Genomic DNA, 20,416 nt, shown 5'->3' with positions numbered 1-20,416 from the left:
TTCAGTTCTTCGAATTAAGAAATCATTATTTACTAAACAAAATCAAAATATAAAAATGAAAACATAAAATTATGCATAGATTTTTACACTAAATATAAAAAAAGAATAAAAAAATAAATATTGCTTTCGTCAAGATAAAAATAAAATTCTTATCTAAGCTTTACGCCAAATAAAAATACTTTACCTCATCCATAAACGGCAAAGAACCAATAAAATAAGCAAATTCGGATGAACATAGGAAAATTGAAGTAAATAGAAGTAAAATTTGACAGAAAAAATTAATATAAAATACTTAACCAATAAAAAAAACATGCCAAGAATTTGAATCATTCTATTTATGAAAAGCAGCTTTCAAAGAAATAGATTTTTTTAAAAAAAAGATAAAAATCAAAATTCATCTGGCACAAACACAGGAAATATTAATCGAAATCAATCGAAGAAAATAAGTAAACCTAATAAAGTGTGTAACACATCATAAATTTGAATACACATTCAATAAATTCACATTTAAATATTTTAATACTTCTACTACAATTCTATCTAATACTAATGCACTACATAAAAATTTTCAATGACAAATATTTAGAAAAATCACTTCTTAGTTGCAATTGCTGCAAAATAGAAGAATCAAGAAAATAATATGAAAAATAAATGCGTAAATAGCAGAAACAACGAAAATTCAAATCATCCAATAAAACAAAGCTGTGCATATGAAATGACTCTTTCATTAGCAACGAAATCCTCTAATAAAATAATTTACTTCACTTAACGAAATAAGCCATTTTATATATTAAGGAGTAAATCAGTTATAGCAGAAAATTAGCAATAATGAAATTTTTGCAAATTCATTCGTAAGATTTCTGATAAACTAAATTAACAAAAATATATATTTATTTTCTAATTAAGTACGATATTTATGCTTTTTTTACAGCGATACGGTTTTAACAAATATATTTTTGCATTCATGAATTAAAATTTTATTTCAAGAGCAAAATAAGGCCCAAACTCGGGCTTTTTATTTCAAAATTTCACTTTTTTGTTACTTTTCTTACGAGATATCAATGACATTATGCAATTAAAAATAAAAAAGTTATAATTTTGTAGGAAAATAACGACAGTTTAATTGTAAAAAGCCGTTACATGATATCTCAACTTAAATGGAAATTGCTGTTTCCAACAGCAAAATATATCAAATGATACTTATACACATGGCGAAACTACTTTTGCATGAAAAAAAAGGCATTTTAACATCCCTACTAGAGCTTACTAACTTACTAAGAATTATATATTCCTTATTTTTTTAGATAGGAAAATATTCCTTTTTAATTACCGCTTGTTTCTAAATACAGGGTGGTTATAATTAAAGTTCCACTTTGAAATGGTCATAAAAGGAAAACTACTGGACCAAACGTTATCAAACTTGGTAATGATTTAAAGAAGGTCAAAGAGAAAAAGAAAATTTCTTTTCCGCCAAAAAAAAAAAACTCATTACTAGTGGGTAAATGGCGCTGTGTGCAGTATTGTTAAGCAAAATAGAACAGAATGTGTTTAATCGTTTCTGAAACGTGATACAAAGAATGTTCAATTTTCTGAATGCAAGTTAAATCGCACTACTGCATTCTCAACAGTAGCTCTTTGCATATCAGGAGGAATTAATTGTTTAGATTACAACCATAAACAGTGCGTTTGAGATAAAACACATTGAACATGCTTTGTAACACGTTTCAGAAACGATTAAACACATTTGAAACCGGTGTCTTCATGTCGTATTTTGCTTAACAATATAGGATACATACCTTGCCATTTTTCCACTGTTGGTGAAGTTTCGAACTGTTTTTGGCAGAAAAGAAATTTCCATAGTCTCCTTTAAATTATTGCCAATTTTGATAACATTTGGTTCAGTAGTTTTCCTTTTATGACCATTTCAAATTGGAACTTTAATTATAACCACCCTGCATACAGCCATTGCATATAAGTATGAAGTTTCAGCCAGCATTATAGAAACAAAATTAATACTTATCGGGAAAATGTATGTAAATGGGATTTAAAATAATATGCTGTTTGATCAGAAAAAAATCATTTACTATTAATGATAAATATTTAAAGTTTGATCAGAAAAAAATCATTTACTATTAATGATAAATATTTAAAGTTTAAAATATGAAAATATTTGCATGGAGTTAAACGTTAGGTGTAATGATAGCGCAACACTTTTACTGTCTTAGTTACAAATGCTTATAAATTAAACTTAAAATTTTAATATGGACATTAAAAATAAAGCAAATGCGAGATTAAGGGTAATTTATATGGAGTTTATGCAGTTACATTTAATTATGAAGATCTTGCATATCCTCATCGAAGTTAAATTGAATTTAAACAGATATTTCAAGCGCTACATGATTTAAAGGGAATTGTAAATTTAAAATCCCGAAGAGTTCCTCGAAATGTATCATTACTTAAACCGAAGAATAAATGAACGTCAGATGTATGAAAAAACATAATAATGCAAACCATAATAAATATTGAAAAAGGAGCAGCGTCAAGCTAAAACAAAAGTCCAAAAGCTATGATCAAAAACGAAACTATATGGAGGAAGAGGAGTAGGAGGCAGCCACAGTTCTTCAGTTTTAGGTAATTAAAAATAAAGAAATAAAGGCTGGTTAAATATAATTAAAAACCTTAAGTAAAGGAACTGAATGAATCATCGACCACTTTTTCGCAGAAGGAGAAGAAGAAGAAGCAAAAACCAATACTGGCTGAGACTGGAAGTTCTTGAGAATTCCGTTTATGGATGGAGGATGGCGTAGTTCTCGTACCTTGACGAAACAGCAGGAGTCACAGGTATATACCTGAAGCGGTTAGCAGGGTGGTGTATGGGCCCTGGGAACCTGCGCTGGGGCGACAGGTAGGCAGCCAGAGGAGCCAGGGCCTTCACGTTGTTGCTAGGGTTGTTGGCGAACTTCACAGTGATAGGGTCCGTGGCACCTTCGGGTACGGTGTTGTTAAGATGCTTTATGGCACGTTCAGCTTCCATTCTCTGGTCGAAACGAACAAATCCAACGCCTTTAGACAAGCCTGTGGAGGAAAAAAAAAGAAAAGCACTCATTAAAAGAATACACACACTGTCTTCCTTCCATTAAAGTTAGGGGCATTGCAAAAGCAAATGGAACACAAACGAGATGTCATCTTATATATATCAACTCAAATGCAAGATTATTTGGATATATCTGCCACAGATAATAGAAACCACTTCCAAAATACAATTTTTTAATTATGCCGAATTTCGCATAGTAAAAAGGTGTTAAAACAGCACAGTTCCAAGATGCAAGATAATCTGGACACATCTGGCACAGATTATAGAAACCACTTTGCAAAATACAATTTTTGAAGTATACCGGATTTCGAAAAGTGAAAAAGTGATAATACAGCACAGTTCTAAAAAAATTATTGCATAATATTCTAATAAACTGAGCAGAAAACTATTCAAAAATAACTTAATTCCTAGAATCAATTAGTTATTTTATCTATAGAAAATCCCAAAATTGAAATAAATAAATGTAATAATGGATTTTAATTGAGATATTAATTTATATGAGATTAATAAACAGGTATAAAATATAAAAAAATTATTGAGAAAAAAATAGAACTATAGAGTAAAAATAAAACACAAAAAACCTACACAAAACACAACAGAATATGAAAAACATGAAAAAAGTACATATATAAACCACAAAAGAATATAAAAAGAAGCACAAAAATATATATACAACACAAAACATATACATATTAAAAGGGTAAAATATAATTCATGATATACTAAAATATAAATCAAAGCGAAATAGGATAGTTATGGCATTTGAAATAACTGAAATAAGGGTGAAAATGCTGGGCCTTTTTTTATAACAGACTTGAAACATTACATTATTCTTCAGTATATCGGATATATTATGTAATTTGAGCCTTTAAAGAAAGGGCGTCTGTCATCTCTAGAGCAAAATTAAGGAATAGTGATTCTGGATTCCTCTGTAATGATTTCAATTCAACAGATTTAATTGCACACTTTGGCATAACTTAGAATTCCAAGTTCCGTGAAATAGCAATTGGCCCTGATTGCATTATTTCAACATTTCTGATTTTTACTCTGCCCTTTCAAAGCTGGTATCATTAATTACTAATTCCTGTTCTTGAACTATGCCAATTATTAAGGAATAGCCTCGATCCAATCAATATCTTTAAAAATTCTTAAAGGCATCTTCATTTTTTATTTATTTTTAATCCCATCATATGAGATCAAAAATTTTCTTAATCTAGTAAATTGCTTTAATAGGTAGAAAAAAAATCTTCAGCTGCAAAAAGAATGCAAACTAAAATATACGAAACGTAATAATAAAACAAAATAAATCAAACCAATGCTGAAAAAAAATCTGATCAAAGACAGACAGCAAGAAAGTGCTTGAAAAAGTCAAGTCATGCTGCAAGCTAATTTTATAAGAAATGCACAAGGAAAGCAATGAAAAATTGTAGAAGAACGAAAATGCAGATGTGATTTGAATGCAGAAAAGAGAGCTGATCAAAAACAGAAAGAAATGGAAGAGCAACAACATTATATAAGAATCCATACTGAAAAAAGAAGTCAATCTATGAGAAAAATTTTTTTGTTTTCTCTACCATATATTTGGAGTATAATAACTATAATTCGAATTATATTTTGAAAATGTGAAAATATAATATTATCAAATTCGAGTATTTTTTTAACGTATGGTGCGTAAGAATGATTTCGAGAAGCACCCAAAATGTGTTGTTATATTTGAAATGTGCCTTTGCTTCTGCTTCTAAAACGGCTTAAATCTTTGAAAGAGTATTTGGTTTGAAAGGTTTTATAGAACAAGAATGTATTCAAAAGAAGTGTTCTGTTCGTTGGCGACAGTTAATTAAAATTTTTAGATAAATAAAAATAGAGGGATATTTCAAAGTGGTGCTAAAGTAGCCAATAATTTATAAATAATGAAAATTATTTTTAAATTCTTTTAAGTTTAACATTAATAGCGCAATGAAAGAAAAATTGCTGTACAGTAAGTACTGCTAAATGTCATATTTATTGGCGTTCAGTAAATAGTTCCGTTTAAGCAAAATTTTATTTTTCATTTTATACCTAATAAATTATTACTGAATTGAATTTAAATATTTCGCATAAGAATTGTATCAACCACATGCAATATTTAAAATCAGAAAGAAAAAATATATAGTTACAAGAAACAATGATTAAAACGATAAAAATATACAGTTATAAATATCAATAAATTATACTAATAAAAATATGCAATAACAAGAAACAATAAAATTAGATAAAAAATATAACAAATTCACAAATTCAAAGAAAATTCATCACAAACATTATATCTCAAATATAATAATAAAAATAATAAAACAATACATTCATAAATACAACAAAAAAATACTGATAATTTTAAATTACAAAACGCCGATCGGTGAAAAAAATTAAACCGGTATTTAATTTTAAAAAATAAAAATATGCCTGTATTAAAATATTTTTATATTTAGTTTTTTTTTAATATGATTTAAAATTAAGAACATTATACTGACTGTGACGCACGTATGAAGCTTTTAACTTAAGAGGTGTCTTTATCTGCAATTTTTATGTGCCCTGAGAAGTTGTGTTCTACTTAACAAAGAAAATCAAAAGGTAATGGTCGAAGCAACATTTATTTCGATAAAAGAAAAATATTTAAACCCACAAAAGCATGAATTAATAACTAATTATATTCATACTCAAACAGAAGCTCCAAAATTAAAACTAATGTCGTGTTGCTCGTCAATATCATAGACCCAAATAACATTAATCACAATAGTGAAGTCTACATTAACTTAATGTCACTCTAGTAGCTAAAGAATACTTATTCAGATTTTATACTTGGGCAAAGTGCTCGTCATAAAAAGAACAGACATAAATCACACTTATCCAAGTAAACCTTTATGTAACCTAGCTGGATCATTTTCAGAGATATTCATAATCAGATAACATATGCTATAAGAATTAAACAGAAGTTCCTGGTTTCCAAAATTAAAACTAATATCGTGTTGCTGGTCAATATCATAGAACCAGAGATAAAAAAAATAACCTTAATCACAAGAGTGAAGTCCATATTGACTTAATGTCACTCTGGAAGCTAAAGAATACCTATTCAGATTTTATACTTGGACAAAGTGCTCGTCATAGAAAGAACAGACATAAATCACACTTATCCAAGTAAACCGTTATGTAACCTAGCTGGATCATTTTCAGGAGGTATTCACAATCAGATAACATACGCTATATGAAATTGCCCACTGTTTTGCGTCACTGCCATTTTTTAATGGGCTGGATACCCCCCCCCCTAAACGCGGCCGATCGGCATGCCTGAAAAGCAATGCGTCGTCAGAAGGGAAAAGTGAAAGATTCTACTGACCGCCTCCATTACCTGTGATGTTATCACACAGAATTCGAGAGGTGATAATGCGCCCGAACGGGGAGAACTGAGCCTCCAAGTCCTGTTGAGTGAACGCCTTTGGAAGGCCGCTCACATACAGGTTGGCACCCTTGATGGCTTCGCTGCTCGGACGGGCATACGACACCTGTGAGGGGAAAAGAATAAAAAGATCAGTGATCATTTCTTAATTGAAATAAAATTTCTTTTGCACTCCCCAAAGACCGCACCTCAACTTATACAACCGCATTCAGTTTGATAATGTGGAACCAGCGTTAAATCCAGCGAAGGTGGTTTAATTTAATTTAGTTATATTAACGTCCCGTTTTAAAACAACATTAGGCTGTTTTGGAACGGACATCGTAATTTTGAATCACGGTCAGATGACGGGGACGGCACTTGAGCATGTTACTCCTTTCCAAATTTCCACTCCACACCAGCGTCCACTGCCGACATTGCTACTTGGGTAAGACATTCTAAATTTTTCTTACTTTTGAAAAAGTTATTTTTTTTATCCTAAAAAGATTTTTAATTAGACTCTCTATTATTCGGAAATCTCTTGAATCTTCGAATGGTATTAGACAGAAACAAGGTTATTATGAGCTAACTATATTTTAATCAAAGTAAACACATTTCATTATCAATCGAATATAAATAACAAAAAACGAGATTTAAAAGAAACACTGAAAGCTGATAGGCTTACCTTAATTGTTTTATTCTGCAGGCGCAGGCCGTTGAGAGTGTTGATAGCTTTCTCTGCATCTTCAGCTCGAACGTAATTTACGAATCCGTAACCCAGACTCTGACCTGCTAAAACGACAAAGCAAAAACATTCTAGTTACAGGGAATAAAAGCCGTAAAAGTGTGCGATTAAATTGTTTATCAGGACACTTTTGATAAAAAACAATCTTTCCAAGCATTACTACTAAGACCTTGAAAACTCAAGTCGATTAAACCAGCAATAATTTAAGCAATTATCCTTTATATACAGTCACAACTTACAGAAACACAGAAATGAAGTTCACCATTAGGCAAAGTTGAGGGGATAATCAGACACTTTTGGGAATTATTCAATCTGGGTTATAAAAATTTTTATGCATATGTATTAAAATATAAATATGTCGAATTTCTTTTAAAAAATGTATTATTTTAAAAAAATTTAAAACATACACAATTTTTTAAAATTTTACAATATTCCAGGTGACTTCATTTTTTTTTCTTATTACCCAATGTAAATTTATTTGGAACAAAACTACGTATAAGCTTGTAATTCCGATTAAATTCTAATTTTTTAGAAATATTTTTATGCACACTTACTGAATTTTCATTGGAATTTTATTTTTTCTGAACTAAAATTGAATTTTAACGAGCCAAAAAAAAAAATCGAAACATACGTTGTAAATTGCATACCCCATTTTCTTTTAATGTTTGACCGAAATCTTTATTATCAATTTCATTTAATTTCTTCAAAAATTAAAACACCTGGAACATTTTAAAGGTATTTCAATCTGATTACAACATCATTTTGAGAAAAGTCATTAAGTTGTACCTTTTTTTTCCTCTTAACCCTTCAAATATTTATTTCATTGAACATACATTTTATAACACTATTTTAGTTGAATATAAACGCATATTTTGGTGACGAAACGATAAAAATAAAATTGTACGTTTTTGTGCATCTTTGCTTATTTCAAAGTTCACTGTCCTCTTAAATAGTCTAGAATTTGATCCTGTTTAAAATGTTTATTAGATGTCAAATAGATAAATTTTAAAATTTATAAATCCTATGAATGATAAAATATTAAGTATTATATTAATATAGTGTCTAGGCAGTAATTAATTATGAAATAGGCAGTTGCCTAGGGCCGTTGGGTTGAGAGGACAGTAAACAGATAGATAAAAAATGTTTATTAATTTTGATGTCAAATACATAAATTTGTAAAATATACAAATCGTATTAATGATAAAATATTAAGGATAATATTAACACTTTAATTAACTGAAGTATAAATAGGCAAATACCACACATAATATTAACTCGAGTATAAATGGGCAAATAACACACCCAATATTAACTCGAGTATAAATGGGCAAATAACACACCCAATATTAACTCGAGAATAAATGAGCAAATAACACACCCAATATTAACTCGAGTATAAATGGGCAAATAACAGACCTAATATTAACTCGAGAATAAATGGGCAAATAACACACCTAATATTAACTCGAGTATAAATGGGCAAATAGCACACCTAATATTAACTCGAGTATAAATGGGCAAATAACCGACCTAATATTAACTCGAGAATAAATGGGCAAATAACACACCCAATATTAACTCGAGAATAAATGAGCAAATAACACACCCAATATTAACTCGAGTATAAATGGGCAAATAACAGAGCTAATATTAACTCGAGTATAAATGGGCAAATAACACACCCAATATTTACTCGAGTATAAATGTGCAAATAACACACCCAATATTAACTCGAGTATAAATGGGCAAATAACAGACCTAATATTAACTCGAGAATAAATGGGCAAATAACACACCCAATATTAACTCGAGAATAAATGAGCAAATAACACACCCAATATTAACTCGAGTATAAATGGGCAAATAACAGACCTAATATTAACTCGAGAATAAATGGGCAAATAACACATCTAATATTAACTCGAGTATAAATGGGCAAATAACACACCTAATATTAACTCAAGTATAAATGGCCAGGTCTGCTTCAGTATTCTCATTTATTTATAACCGTAATTTTAAACACAGAGAGACTACTTAAATAATAATGTGTACAAGCATGAATGAGAAATTCATGCACCATAATAAATAAAAAAAATGTCACAAATTATTAAAACAAAAAAAATTCTAAAATCTATCATTAACATACTGTTAAGGGTTCTTTTAAATTAAAAAAATAAACATTAAAATTTTATAACAATAATAACTGTAAATCATTTTCAAATGAGATCTATCTGGTCTGTGTGTCTGTATATAGGGGAATCGATATGTTCAAGAATATTATCAAATTGTTTCAAATTCTTTTATATAAAACAGAAAAAAAATTAACAGAAAAAATTTCAAATTGTAATAAAATAACAAAATTGTTCAAGATTATTGATAAATCAATTTATTAATCGTTTTAATAGTTTGAAGGATTGGTTAAGCATTTTTTTTTCATTCGTACAGTCGCAAAACAATTAAATTTATGTACAAGTGAATGACAAAGCAAAACGTTTTTAGACATTTATGAATAAATAAAAGTAGCAAAATAAAATAGGTTAATGAAGTCTTTATAGTAAACAAAAAATGCTATTTGCGTGCTATGCTTAATTGGGACGTCGAATTTTGTACGAGAAAAAATATTAGCTTAAAAATTACACATTAAGTATAGAAGAAAAGCACCCAATAAGTAACCTAAAGTAAAGGGACAAATGAAATGTATTTCACTCCATTTGCAATGCAGGGTATAAAAACAATTTTTCCACAAAAGGAAGAGAAATTAGCATGAAGAAATTAGCATAATTAGCCTTATTTGGAAACCAATGCATTGTTTTTACTTTTTTTTATCAATAGGCATTAATACGAAAGAAGTAAAACTTAAGATAAATATTTTCAACACCTACATTATGAATATTATTATCAGTTAAAGTAGGTAGATTTCGATAAAGAGATAAATAAATGGAACTTTGCATCCATTTTTTTTTCTTTTCGATTCTAACACTTTTATTCATTTTTTCTTGTGCCCATGATGAAGTAAGTATAAGTACATCGCTGTTATTTAAGCTGATATTACTGAACAATAGTTGAATGCATTCCAAAGAAAGTAGAAATTCGTAAAAGATTAGCGATAAACGAATTTTCCAATCAAGATTATGGTTTATATTTCTTTTACTTCTTTAAACTTCTTTTAATCCCTTTACTCTTTTCTTCTTTTAGATTTTTATTTACGCAGTAATAAAAAATAACGAAAATGGCATGGAAAATAAGAATGAAAAAAAAATGAAATAAAATTCTCTGATGAAATTAAACAAAAGGAGAGGATACCTATAACTTCTTCGAATATTTACTTTCCCATCATTCCGAAAAAAATATGCCAAATTTGCAAAAATATGCCAAGTCCATATTTTTTATGCAAGTTTGGCTTTAGAGATAAAGATGTTTGCTGTTTGTGAGCCTCGAGAATGCATGCCTCGAGTGTCCAATCGTTTTATTTTCTTTTAGTGAAAATACGCCAAATTTGCAAAAATATGCCAAGTCCTTATTTTTTATGTAAGTTTGGCTTTAGAAATAAAGATGTGTGCTGTTTGTGAGCCTCGAGAATGCCTCGAGTGTCCAATTGTTTTATTTTCTTTCAGTGAAAATTTCACAAAATAAGAGTTTTGGATCTCATAGCATAATATGTTTTTGGAAGCTCTTTTTTTAATCCACTGAAGCCAAAATTTGACACTGAGACACTATTTTAATAACGAGATCACATATCAAAATTCATATATTTAAAGCGTTACGTTTATAAGTTATCGCGTCAGCAGGCATTATGAAAGTACAGACAGACAGACAGGTTATCCTCCGATGGATTTTGTCCAGATTTGATAAGGATCGATCCTTTAAATACTAAAACAGTGCACCAAATTTCATTTACCCAAGTAATTTCGTTTTTAAGCTATCGCATTACATGCACGCAAACATACAGATAAAAACACGCTCATTCAGTTCACTGGTTTGGTTCACTATTTGATACAGAATTGCTACTTATATACTAAATATGTGGCCCAAATTGTTTTCTGTTTGGCTCTTAACATTTTGTAGTTATCGATCTTATTGCGACTTTCAGACTTGTGAATGAATTTCTGTCAAAATTTGATAGAAATCTGTAAATGAGTACAACCCACATACCAAACTTCATCCATCTATCTCCAAGCGTTTGCTCTATTTTACATGCATTGCTACAGAAAAAATTGTTTCACTCAATGGATGTTTAGCATTACGAGTAAAATAGGCAATAACAATGCTCTTTAAGCCAGGTTCCATGCTTCTTTTTATATAATCCATCCTCAGGCTGATTTGCTACCAAATACGTTTTTCTGATTCAAGTAATGTCTCAAATGTATAAATAGATTTAACATAATCTGGAGGACAACGTTTTCGACAATTACTGTACTTTCTCTCTATATCCTTCTTTACACCGTACACGATAAAGAAAAAGCGCAACGAGTTAGACAGTTAAAATTTGGCGCATAGTTTTATTGGCAAAAATTTTATATGTCAATCAAATTTTGAGCCTAATCTATGAAAGGGTTGACGGTTTATTATTCTATCCAATCGTGGATTTGTGCGCTGGATTCTTGGATATGTCAGTACCATAACACCAAAACACGAAATCTAGAAAAATAGAATTTGGTCTGCCTATTCTTGGATATGTTCATAATATAACTCCAAAACACGAGAAACAAACTATACAAATAGAATTTGGTGTACGTGTACAAGAAAGCTTAAGGGAAAGGACAACAACAGCTAGAACTCGACAAAAGCAGATTTCTCATTTCTTATGAATACTATGAGGCTCCACGTAACATGTCACAGAGTAATAATTAATGTCATTAAACGCAGGCTAGTTACTAAAACGGGTAAATTAGCTTTCTTAAAGTGATTGGGAGTAAATTACCCTTCCAAATAAAGAAGTGAAGTGTTTACCTGTGACTTTGTCCCTAATGAGTTTGCAGGATTCGACCTCCCCAATGGAGGAGAACAGTGACCTGATCTCCTCCTGGGTCATGGTCTGGGGCAGGTAGTTGACGATCAAGTTCGTCTTGGAGTCCTCGCACCCACCATTCTGCTGACCGCCACCGCCGCCCTCCATTCCGTTCATGAGGCCGGCTGCAATGAGAAAGAAAAAAAAATTGTTCAAATTATAAATGAGCATTGAATAAGACAACACTGTATGCGAGAGCATTTATTATAGTTTTACTGAAAAGAAAAAGGAAATGTGCAAATGTACATCCTTCCCCATTTACAAAAGTTGCACAAAAACTTTTACATAGTGGCATGCGTTTATTTCTAAATGCTGTAATCGAGTTTGAAACAAGTTTAGTTTAGTTACATAAACGTCCCGCTTTAAAGCAAAACTAGGGTCTATTTCTGGACGGACCTCGCAATTTTCAGATGACGAGGACGACACCTAAGCTGGCACCCCTCTCCAAACTTCCACACCACCAGCGGAAGGACGTTTGGCCCCGACGAATTCAACGTGCACCAGATCTATCTACACGACATTTCCTCGGTGGAATCGAATTGAATCATAAAATAATTCATTGAATCATAAAATAAATCACGCTTTTTTCATCAAAAATATTTGCTTTGCTTTACTTTGCAAAAATATTTATAAACTAGTTTTCCATCTGTCCGGTGATAAAAAAATTTTAAAAACAATATTAAAAATTTTATATTCTCTTTAACGGTTATTTTATCCTACTGTTTTATTATCAGAGAAAGATTGTGTGAAATGCTCAGTATTTTTAAAAGTAAAGTAGAGATATAGGTAAAATCCATAAAACATGATTTCATTCTAACAAGATTTGATTTTCTTGTCTAAAATTAGAAAAAAAGCTTTCAAAAAAATGCAGGAATGCAGTATGTAATTATTTCAAAACATACGAAAGCATATAAAACTGTACTCATTTTCTTCTGCTACATATTATGCCTAAACGTATTAATGGCTGTTATGTATTTGATATCAAATTGAAATCACAAATTCACTGTTTCCAGGCTCAAATCAAGAAGAGAAACAGCAATCGTAATATTTCATTTCAGCCACTTCTTCATTCTTTAAGACAGAAATTCTTAAACTGTTAAAATTTTGTACCACATAAATATGAGTCAAGAATATGTGTTCCATCTAAAAGCATTTTCTGACTGAAAATTAATGCTTTCTAAATGCGATATTTATAATCAAAGAATAAAGCACATTAGACATATTATTTAATTATATTCTTGAATAAAACTTCCACATCATAATCAAGTAAAGATATTTATATTGATCAGAGTAAATTATATTAGGTGCTTGCATGCATTTTAATCAGCGACATCTGTTCGTAAATATGTGAAGTCTATATAAATGACAATGGTTTTTGGGTTTTACCAATTTACTATTACTTTATTGTTATATCCCAATTATCGGTTCTCATTAAGATTTAAGAGTGGTGATTTCGATGTCAGTGATAAAGAACGACCTGAAGGACCAAAAATATTCGAAGATAATCAATTGTAAGACTTATAGGGCGGAAATGGGAAAAAGTTGTAGAAAATGATGGAAAATATTTTGATTGATATATATTGTACTAATTTTTCTCAATAAATGCCTTTTTAAAGAGAAAAAATGATCAAAATACGTGCAAGCGCTTGTATTTTGATATATCTAATATGAATATTTCTAATACGATTAATACGATGAATGAGCCTGCTTCATTGGCGCATCGATACGATAGGATTAATCTTCATTTATTTCAAAAATAAATTAAGGTTTGAATTGCTGATCTATCCTATATTTAATTTTTATTAAGATCACGGATGAAAATCCATTTTCACTAAGATATGATGCAGTAAAAAGCGTTAAAATTTTAGTCGCTTTTACGGAATATGCTTATATTCACATTTTTTTTTAATTTATTCATACTATTTTTATTATATGAAATGTCTAAAAGCTAATACCTTTCTTCAACTGAAATATTATCTATCACAGTATCTAAAATAGAAAGAAGATTTCGTATCCAACGTATATTTTCCCATCTTTCAAAGACAGATTAATAATATAAGCAATCAACTTGTGGATATTATAAACATTTGGAATTAAAAAATGGGCAATATGGCCACTGCTATAAGTTTCCCATTGAGAATATAAACATAAGATGTAAGTTATATATACTCCGTAATTTCTCAATGCGAATGATAAATGTTACTTTTACGATAGATGATATTACTGTTTATATAGATGTTATCTTACGGATTTGATTAAGCAACTATCCATTTAATTAATTAATTAGTAAGATTCACCATAAAAAATGTGCTAATGGATATGCCTTGTTTTCGCTATTTTAACAATAACAAAGATTGCAAATATTATAAACATTTTGATGGATACGATGCGTAATTTAACTGTCACAATAGTCTTTTTTTTTTTTTAAGCAAGTTATTCGCATTCGATGGGAAAAAACGAGCACCAAGCCAATCATACTTTAATGAATATCCACATTCATGCAGGATTGCTTGGTATGCCCGACAAAACTAAGGTTTAACTCCCCTCCCCCCTCCCCTTCTTTCAAAATAGATTCTTTACAAATGAGGTAAACAGTAATGATTAATTCCATCAATTTTTATTCTTTTTTTTTCTTACACTTAGTTCCATTACAACACATTCATGGGTAATATTATTCGTACCACAAAACTTTTTTACGTTTATTATTTTCTACACTCTTTTGTCTTTAAAATATTTCATAACTCATAATTATAAATATTATGGAAATCTAAAAATTAATGTTTTTCAAATTAATTTCTAGATAACGCCGAGAAATTTTTTAGCTAAATTAATGATTTAATGGATGATTAAGAGTAATAAAGTTATTAAAATATTCCATTGCCATTGGGAAACAATAATAAGTACATTTTGCTACATCAGCAAGAACGTCCCAGTGTCAACAGTTTATTGAGATTGCTTGGGTCTCCTTCAATGATATAGATTAATTCTCATTAAATACATTTAAAAAAATATTCAATCACAATATTTAATTTTTTATTGTTCTTTTAAGATAAGTGTTTACAATTTTTAAATGTCTAACATATTAATATTTTTAAGATTGATTGCATTTGGTCTTTGAATCCGTGAGTATTTGTATTTTTAAAATGTTTTTAAGGTTGATTGCATTCAAATTTTAAATTCTTAATGTGTTTTTAATGATTTTAAGATTGGATCTATTTAAATTCCTCTATATATATTTTTATATTTTTCAGGTTCAAAGTACACTGCTTCTGGATTCTTAATATGATTTTTAATATTTTCAGAATGTCTGTATGTTAATATTAAACCCTTAATAAGATTAACTCATGTTTTTACGATTCACTAATAATAATAGCTTTTGTTTTTTATATGTTTGATAGTCCTTTTGTAATGCACTCTGTGGTACACTTTTTTTAAACGGGGAAGTGAAGAGATGAATGAAATATCAATTACAAATTTCCATTCATTCAAAACGAAACTGCGAATCAGAGTAAAACCATTTAAAAAGGGAAACATTTTATAAAAAAGCAAGATTAATACATGAAGTCTTTATTGAAATTCGTTGTTCAATTGTTCCAGTTTATCAGATCCGTTAACAAGTAAAGCAAAACGTGATAAACGTTTCTTTTAAATATTAATTCAATAACTGAAATTCAGTATTAATTCTAGTTAACCGAAATTCTGACAAATAGATAAAATCTGAAGTCCCAGATAACAAATCGCTTTAGTAAAACTTAAATAGAAGGATTAATTCTGAAAAACTGTTATAGTCCAATCTAATTTCAGATATTGTATGATCATAGAGAAAATTGGTTAGATGCAAGAGTCGATTCAAATGAAAATCCAGCCGAAACACCTGGAAGCATACATTTCTTTAAAAAAATAATTTAAATTTCAATTCAATAAAAAATACTTAATTAAATTAGAATCAATTTTAATTCAATTAAAACATTTAATTTGAATTAAAATTTATTCTATGAAAAATATTTTTTTTAATTTTACCAGATGTTTAATTTATAATTCTTTAATATAAATATATTGGATATATAATATAAATATATTGGATATATATATAATATAAATATATAGGAATCTGGAAATCAATTTTTTTTACTACCTTCATTCTCAGATGACATCATGCTTATAAAATTAATCTTTTATTAAATTAAACTTTAGTTAATTTCTTAATAATTAAAGTGATAAAGGAATATCTTATATCAAAAGCACTTTAATTAAATTTTTTTATTAATTATCTAATAATTAAAGTAGTAAAATAATAAAGAATATCTAATGTTCGCCTGAAAACATACATTTATTTGAGAAATAATTTAAATTTGATTTCAATAAAAATATTAAATTAAAAACAAATCTTTATTATTCTGTTAAAAGTATTTTTTCTTTTAATTTTTCCAAATTTTTAGTTTTTAACTTTTAATTCTTTATTATAAATATATTAGAATTTTGAAATCAATTTTTTACCGCATTCACTCTTAGATGACACCATTCTTATAAAATTAAATTTTTATTAATTACCTAATAATTAAAGTGGTAAAATATGAAAGCAATATCTTATGCACAATAATTAAATTTTTATTAATTACCTAATAATTAAAATAATAAAATACTAAAGCAATATCTTACATTGAGAACACACAAATCTATAAAATTTTATAATTTTAATAGCAAGTTAAGTGAATTGGAAATCAGTTACAGGATTCCAAATTAGAAATTTGGAAAGAAGTCTCCAGGGGAAAGGTTGGAGTGTGACGGGATTTTTATATATCTTCTTAAAATAATGAACAATTACTGATAAAGAAAGAACTCCATGCAACGTATTTAGACTAGTGAAAACCTAATCTAGGAGAAACGTCACGTAGAATAATAGCAATGCAATTTAAGAAATGATAGCACAGAGGAAAATTAAGTTAAATATTTAAGAAACCAACGAGAATTGTCTCCCTGGAACTTTCTCTTATATTTTCTCTAATAAAAGTGTTATTAGTCCTTCCCTGATCCCACATAAATTTGTGAATTGTGGGTAAGCTCGTGAACACCAAGAATGATCAGACATTTATTTTTAGTCTCATTCGTGAGATTTATGTACTTCATAATATAATAAAGAAAACTTGTAATTGATTATTATTAATCACGTGCCATTAACGAAGAATAATTACGAGGCAAATTTTTGGCGATTAATCGCAGAGATGCATTGAATATATATTTACAGAAAACCAAATATGCATTTTTGTCGCCTTTTTTCAAACCGACTGAAATCAAAATTTGATACAGATGATACTGTAGTCACATCATCACATACCAAATTTAATTTATTTAAATTTTTGCATTTTGGAATTATTGCATTAACATAAGTACGTTTAGGTGTTGACAGTCAATACCTAAACGTATTTGGTTCAAGATCGGATGCAAATATGCATTTTAAAAGCTACATCGGTGTACTAATTTTTTCGATGTAGCACTTTTTGTTTGGTAGTTGTCTTATTCATTAACATGCGGATAGACTTTCTCTAGACGGATTTCATTCAAAATTAGATAGAAATCTACAAATTTAGTGCACAGACCATAAACGAAAATTCATCTTTCAAGCTCAAAGTGCTTTTGAGTTATCATGTTTGCATACAGACATAATTCCAAAAATTATTTTTAGGATTCGAAGGGGGAGGGGGATATTAGATGCATTTCTCGGATTCGAAGTTTTTGCCGATTACGATATTTTCTCTTTGTATATTTTATATACGAGAAAATAGCTTCCCAGCCTTGATATGGACAGATATTATTTAATATTAATTCATACACTGTACTTCAGATAAAAATTGCTTTAATGAAGTTATTTCCTGTAATTATGAAAAGATAATGGTATATATATTTTTTAATTTTGAAGCTTAATTCCTTTTTATTGATCTAATTCTTCAACAAAGCATTACCATGAATTTGCAGGAACAACAAATGTGCTGTACGGAGTTAGCACGCACCGTATAATTTGTTTAATGTTTAAAAAGTTGTCCCCTAGCAGAAAATCAAGATGACTCATAACAACTCCTTTTGAAAGGTTTTGGACGTATATTTTTGCGATAAGGTTTTGGATGCATATAGACTGGATTGAAAACGCTATTTTTATAAGCAGTTTTGAAATTAAATAAATAAAAAAGAAAATGTTTTGTAATTAGGTAATAACTATGAAGAAATATATATGATTCATGCATCATTTGTTCTTCAGCATGTTTTTATTATTTTTATTATTATTATTATTATTACAATTTTACGTGAAGAATACAGCTTCATTATAGAACACAATGCGCATTTCACCACTAGAATGTAATTATTAGAAAACGTTAAATAGAATATTAAATATAGAATAAAGTTATTCATGATACATTACTTAATTAGATCAATTTTAAATGCTTCTTAATTCAGTTGTAAACAATTTAATTGATTTTAGCTTGAAATTCCAATCTAACTAAATGAATATTAGTTGTTTTTAAAATGAAGTAGTATTTAATTAATAATACAGTTATTTTAATTATCTGTAAATTCTGTGGTATCGAAATACGGCTGTCAATACGGATACATTTTTTTTCATTAAAATACAAAATTACTTATGAAAATATTTCAAAATCATTAGAAGTTAGTTAATGGGAATGAAAATTTCAACTTTTAAAAATAGACAAATTCATCAAATATTTCGTAACGTCAAATGTAGCATAAAAGAACGCCCTTTTTTCCCCTAAAATATGCTTCACTAAGAAGGAAAGTTTTTTACCTAATTAATAATTTATAAAAATAATTCAAAACATTCTAAATGAAAATGTTTTTTCCTTACAATAATTTGAATTCAGACATTAAAAACGACCGAGTAAATTGCTCAACAACATAAAAAAAATTGAAACCATTAAAAACTGATGCATTTTTTTTTTTAAAAAAAAGGTAAAGGTATGTTCAGTATAAATAAATGTATATAAATTGTTAATTTACCATTAAACTAATGAAAATATTCAAGATTTTTCTCATTAGAAATAAAGTTGACGGCAAAAAGGGGGTGAGGGAAAAAGAAAAAAAAAGGCAGCAATAAATTTTCCCGAAACGAGTATGCTAAGTGATGATTGTTAAGTTCCATTCAGATTGTTTTTGTGGGTACGTCGCCATGGCAACGCTGGCGTCGTGAAGACTGCCAACGTTGTAGGTCACGATATGGCGGTATCGAAAGAAATGAATTTGTGTCTATGTTAAGCCTCGCGTGAATCATAACTAACGCCCTTTCATCACCTGCTTTATTATACTCGCCTACTTTGATTTATATCTCGTTACTTAAGAAGAGTTGTAATAGTGATTTTTGGATATTTATTAATAAAATCGTGCAAATTCTTGATGACACATTTCTATTTTAAAGTACTTAAATTGTAAAAATGGAATGAATTCATTTGAATTGTAACTCTTTTGTAATGAGTGCAAAGATAAGGTCATGGTCATTATGTTCATTTTTAAAACTTCTACTAAGAAAAGAGAATTTATTTAATTAATTAGATTATTTGTAATTCAACCTAAAATGCTAAAAATATTAAAGAAAGAAGATCATTCAAAACACGAAAAAAAAATTAAAATGCTAAATTGTTTGAATTATTGTGTCATCTCTGGGACTTACAACATCACTATTTATACCGTCAGCATTTCCATGTGGAAATGATGACAATAGCAATTCTGAATAGTCAATATTGACTATTAATTTTTTACCAAATTATTAAAAGCCTTCTAAAATTTTAACTATATTAAATTGATAGTTCACAATACTTTTTATTTAAAAAAATTCTATTCTGATAGCATGATTGTATAAAGAAAAAAAAAAGGAATCATTAATTTTAAAATAGGGACAAATATTTGACAAAGGGATTCTGAAAAAGCCCAGTAACTCTAAAATGGTGAAAATAATATATAAGCATATATTTTTTTAAGATTTACAGTTTATATTAATGTAATTTAGACGATAGCTTTCCTGTTTTAGGAAATTGTAATTAACTACTGAAATTTTCTTTAAAAAATTGCAAAAGAAACCGGTACTTTAATTCCTAAATAATACATTAATAACAATTTTTTGATTCTACTTCTCTGGAGGGCTGACATTTTAATGAT

The 20,416-nt window shown here is 28.7% G+C and overlaps 1 protein-coding gene across 8 annotated transcripts in view; it reads right to left on the bottom strand.

Moving 5' to 3' along the window:
• The window catches only part of LOC129955095 (ELAV-like protein 2), a 53,772-nt gene that overhangs the window by 10,613 nt on the left and 22,743 nt on the right, over nt 1-20,416 (bottom strand). For 2 of the 8 annotated variants that reach the window (XM_056068199.1, XM_056068194.1), the window contains exons 2-5: nt 12,199-12,381; nt 7,189-7,295; nt 6,468-6,633; nt 2,817-3,075 (exon numbers count right to left, since the gene is read on the bottom strand). In XM_056068199.1, coding sequence (XP_055924174.1) covers nt 2,817-3,075; nt 6,468-6,633; nt 7,189-7,295; nt 12,199-12,373 — 707 coding nt within the window. In that variant the 5' untranslated portion in view covers nt 12,374-12,381. The remainder of the gene's footprint in view (nt 1-2,816; nt 3,076-6,467; nt 6,634-7,188; nt 7,296-12,198; nt 12,382-20,416) is intronic. The other 6 variants (XM_056068195.1, XM_056068198.1, XM_056068197.1 and 3 more) reach the window with 6 other exon arrangements.

This window comes from Argiope bruennichi, chromosome 2, assembly GCF_947563725.1.
Source record: "Argiope bruennichi chromosome 2, qqArgBrue1.1, whole genome shotgun sequence".
NCBI lineage: Eukaryota > Metazoa > Arthropoda > Arachnida > Araneae > Araneidae > Argiope > Argiope bruennichi.
The sequence above is the reverse complement of the archived record's forward strand: the minus strand, read 5'-3'. Positions and strand labels throughout refer to the sequence as shown.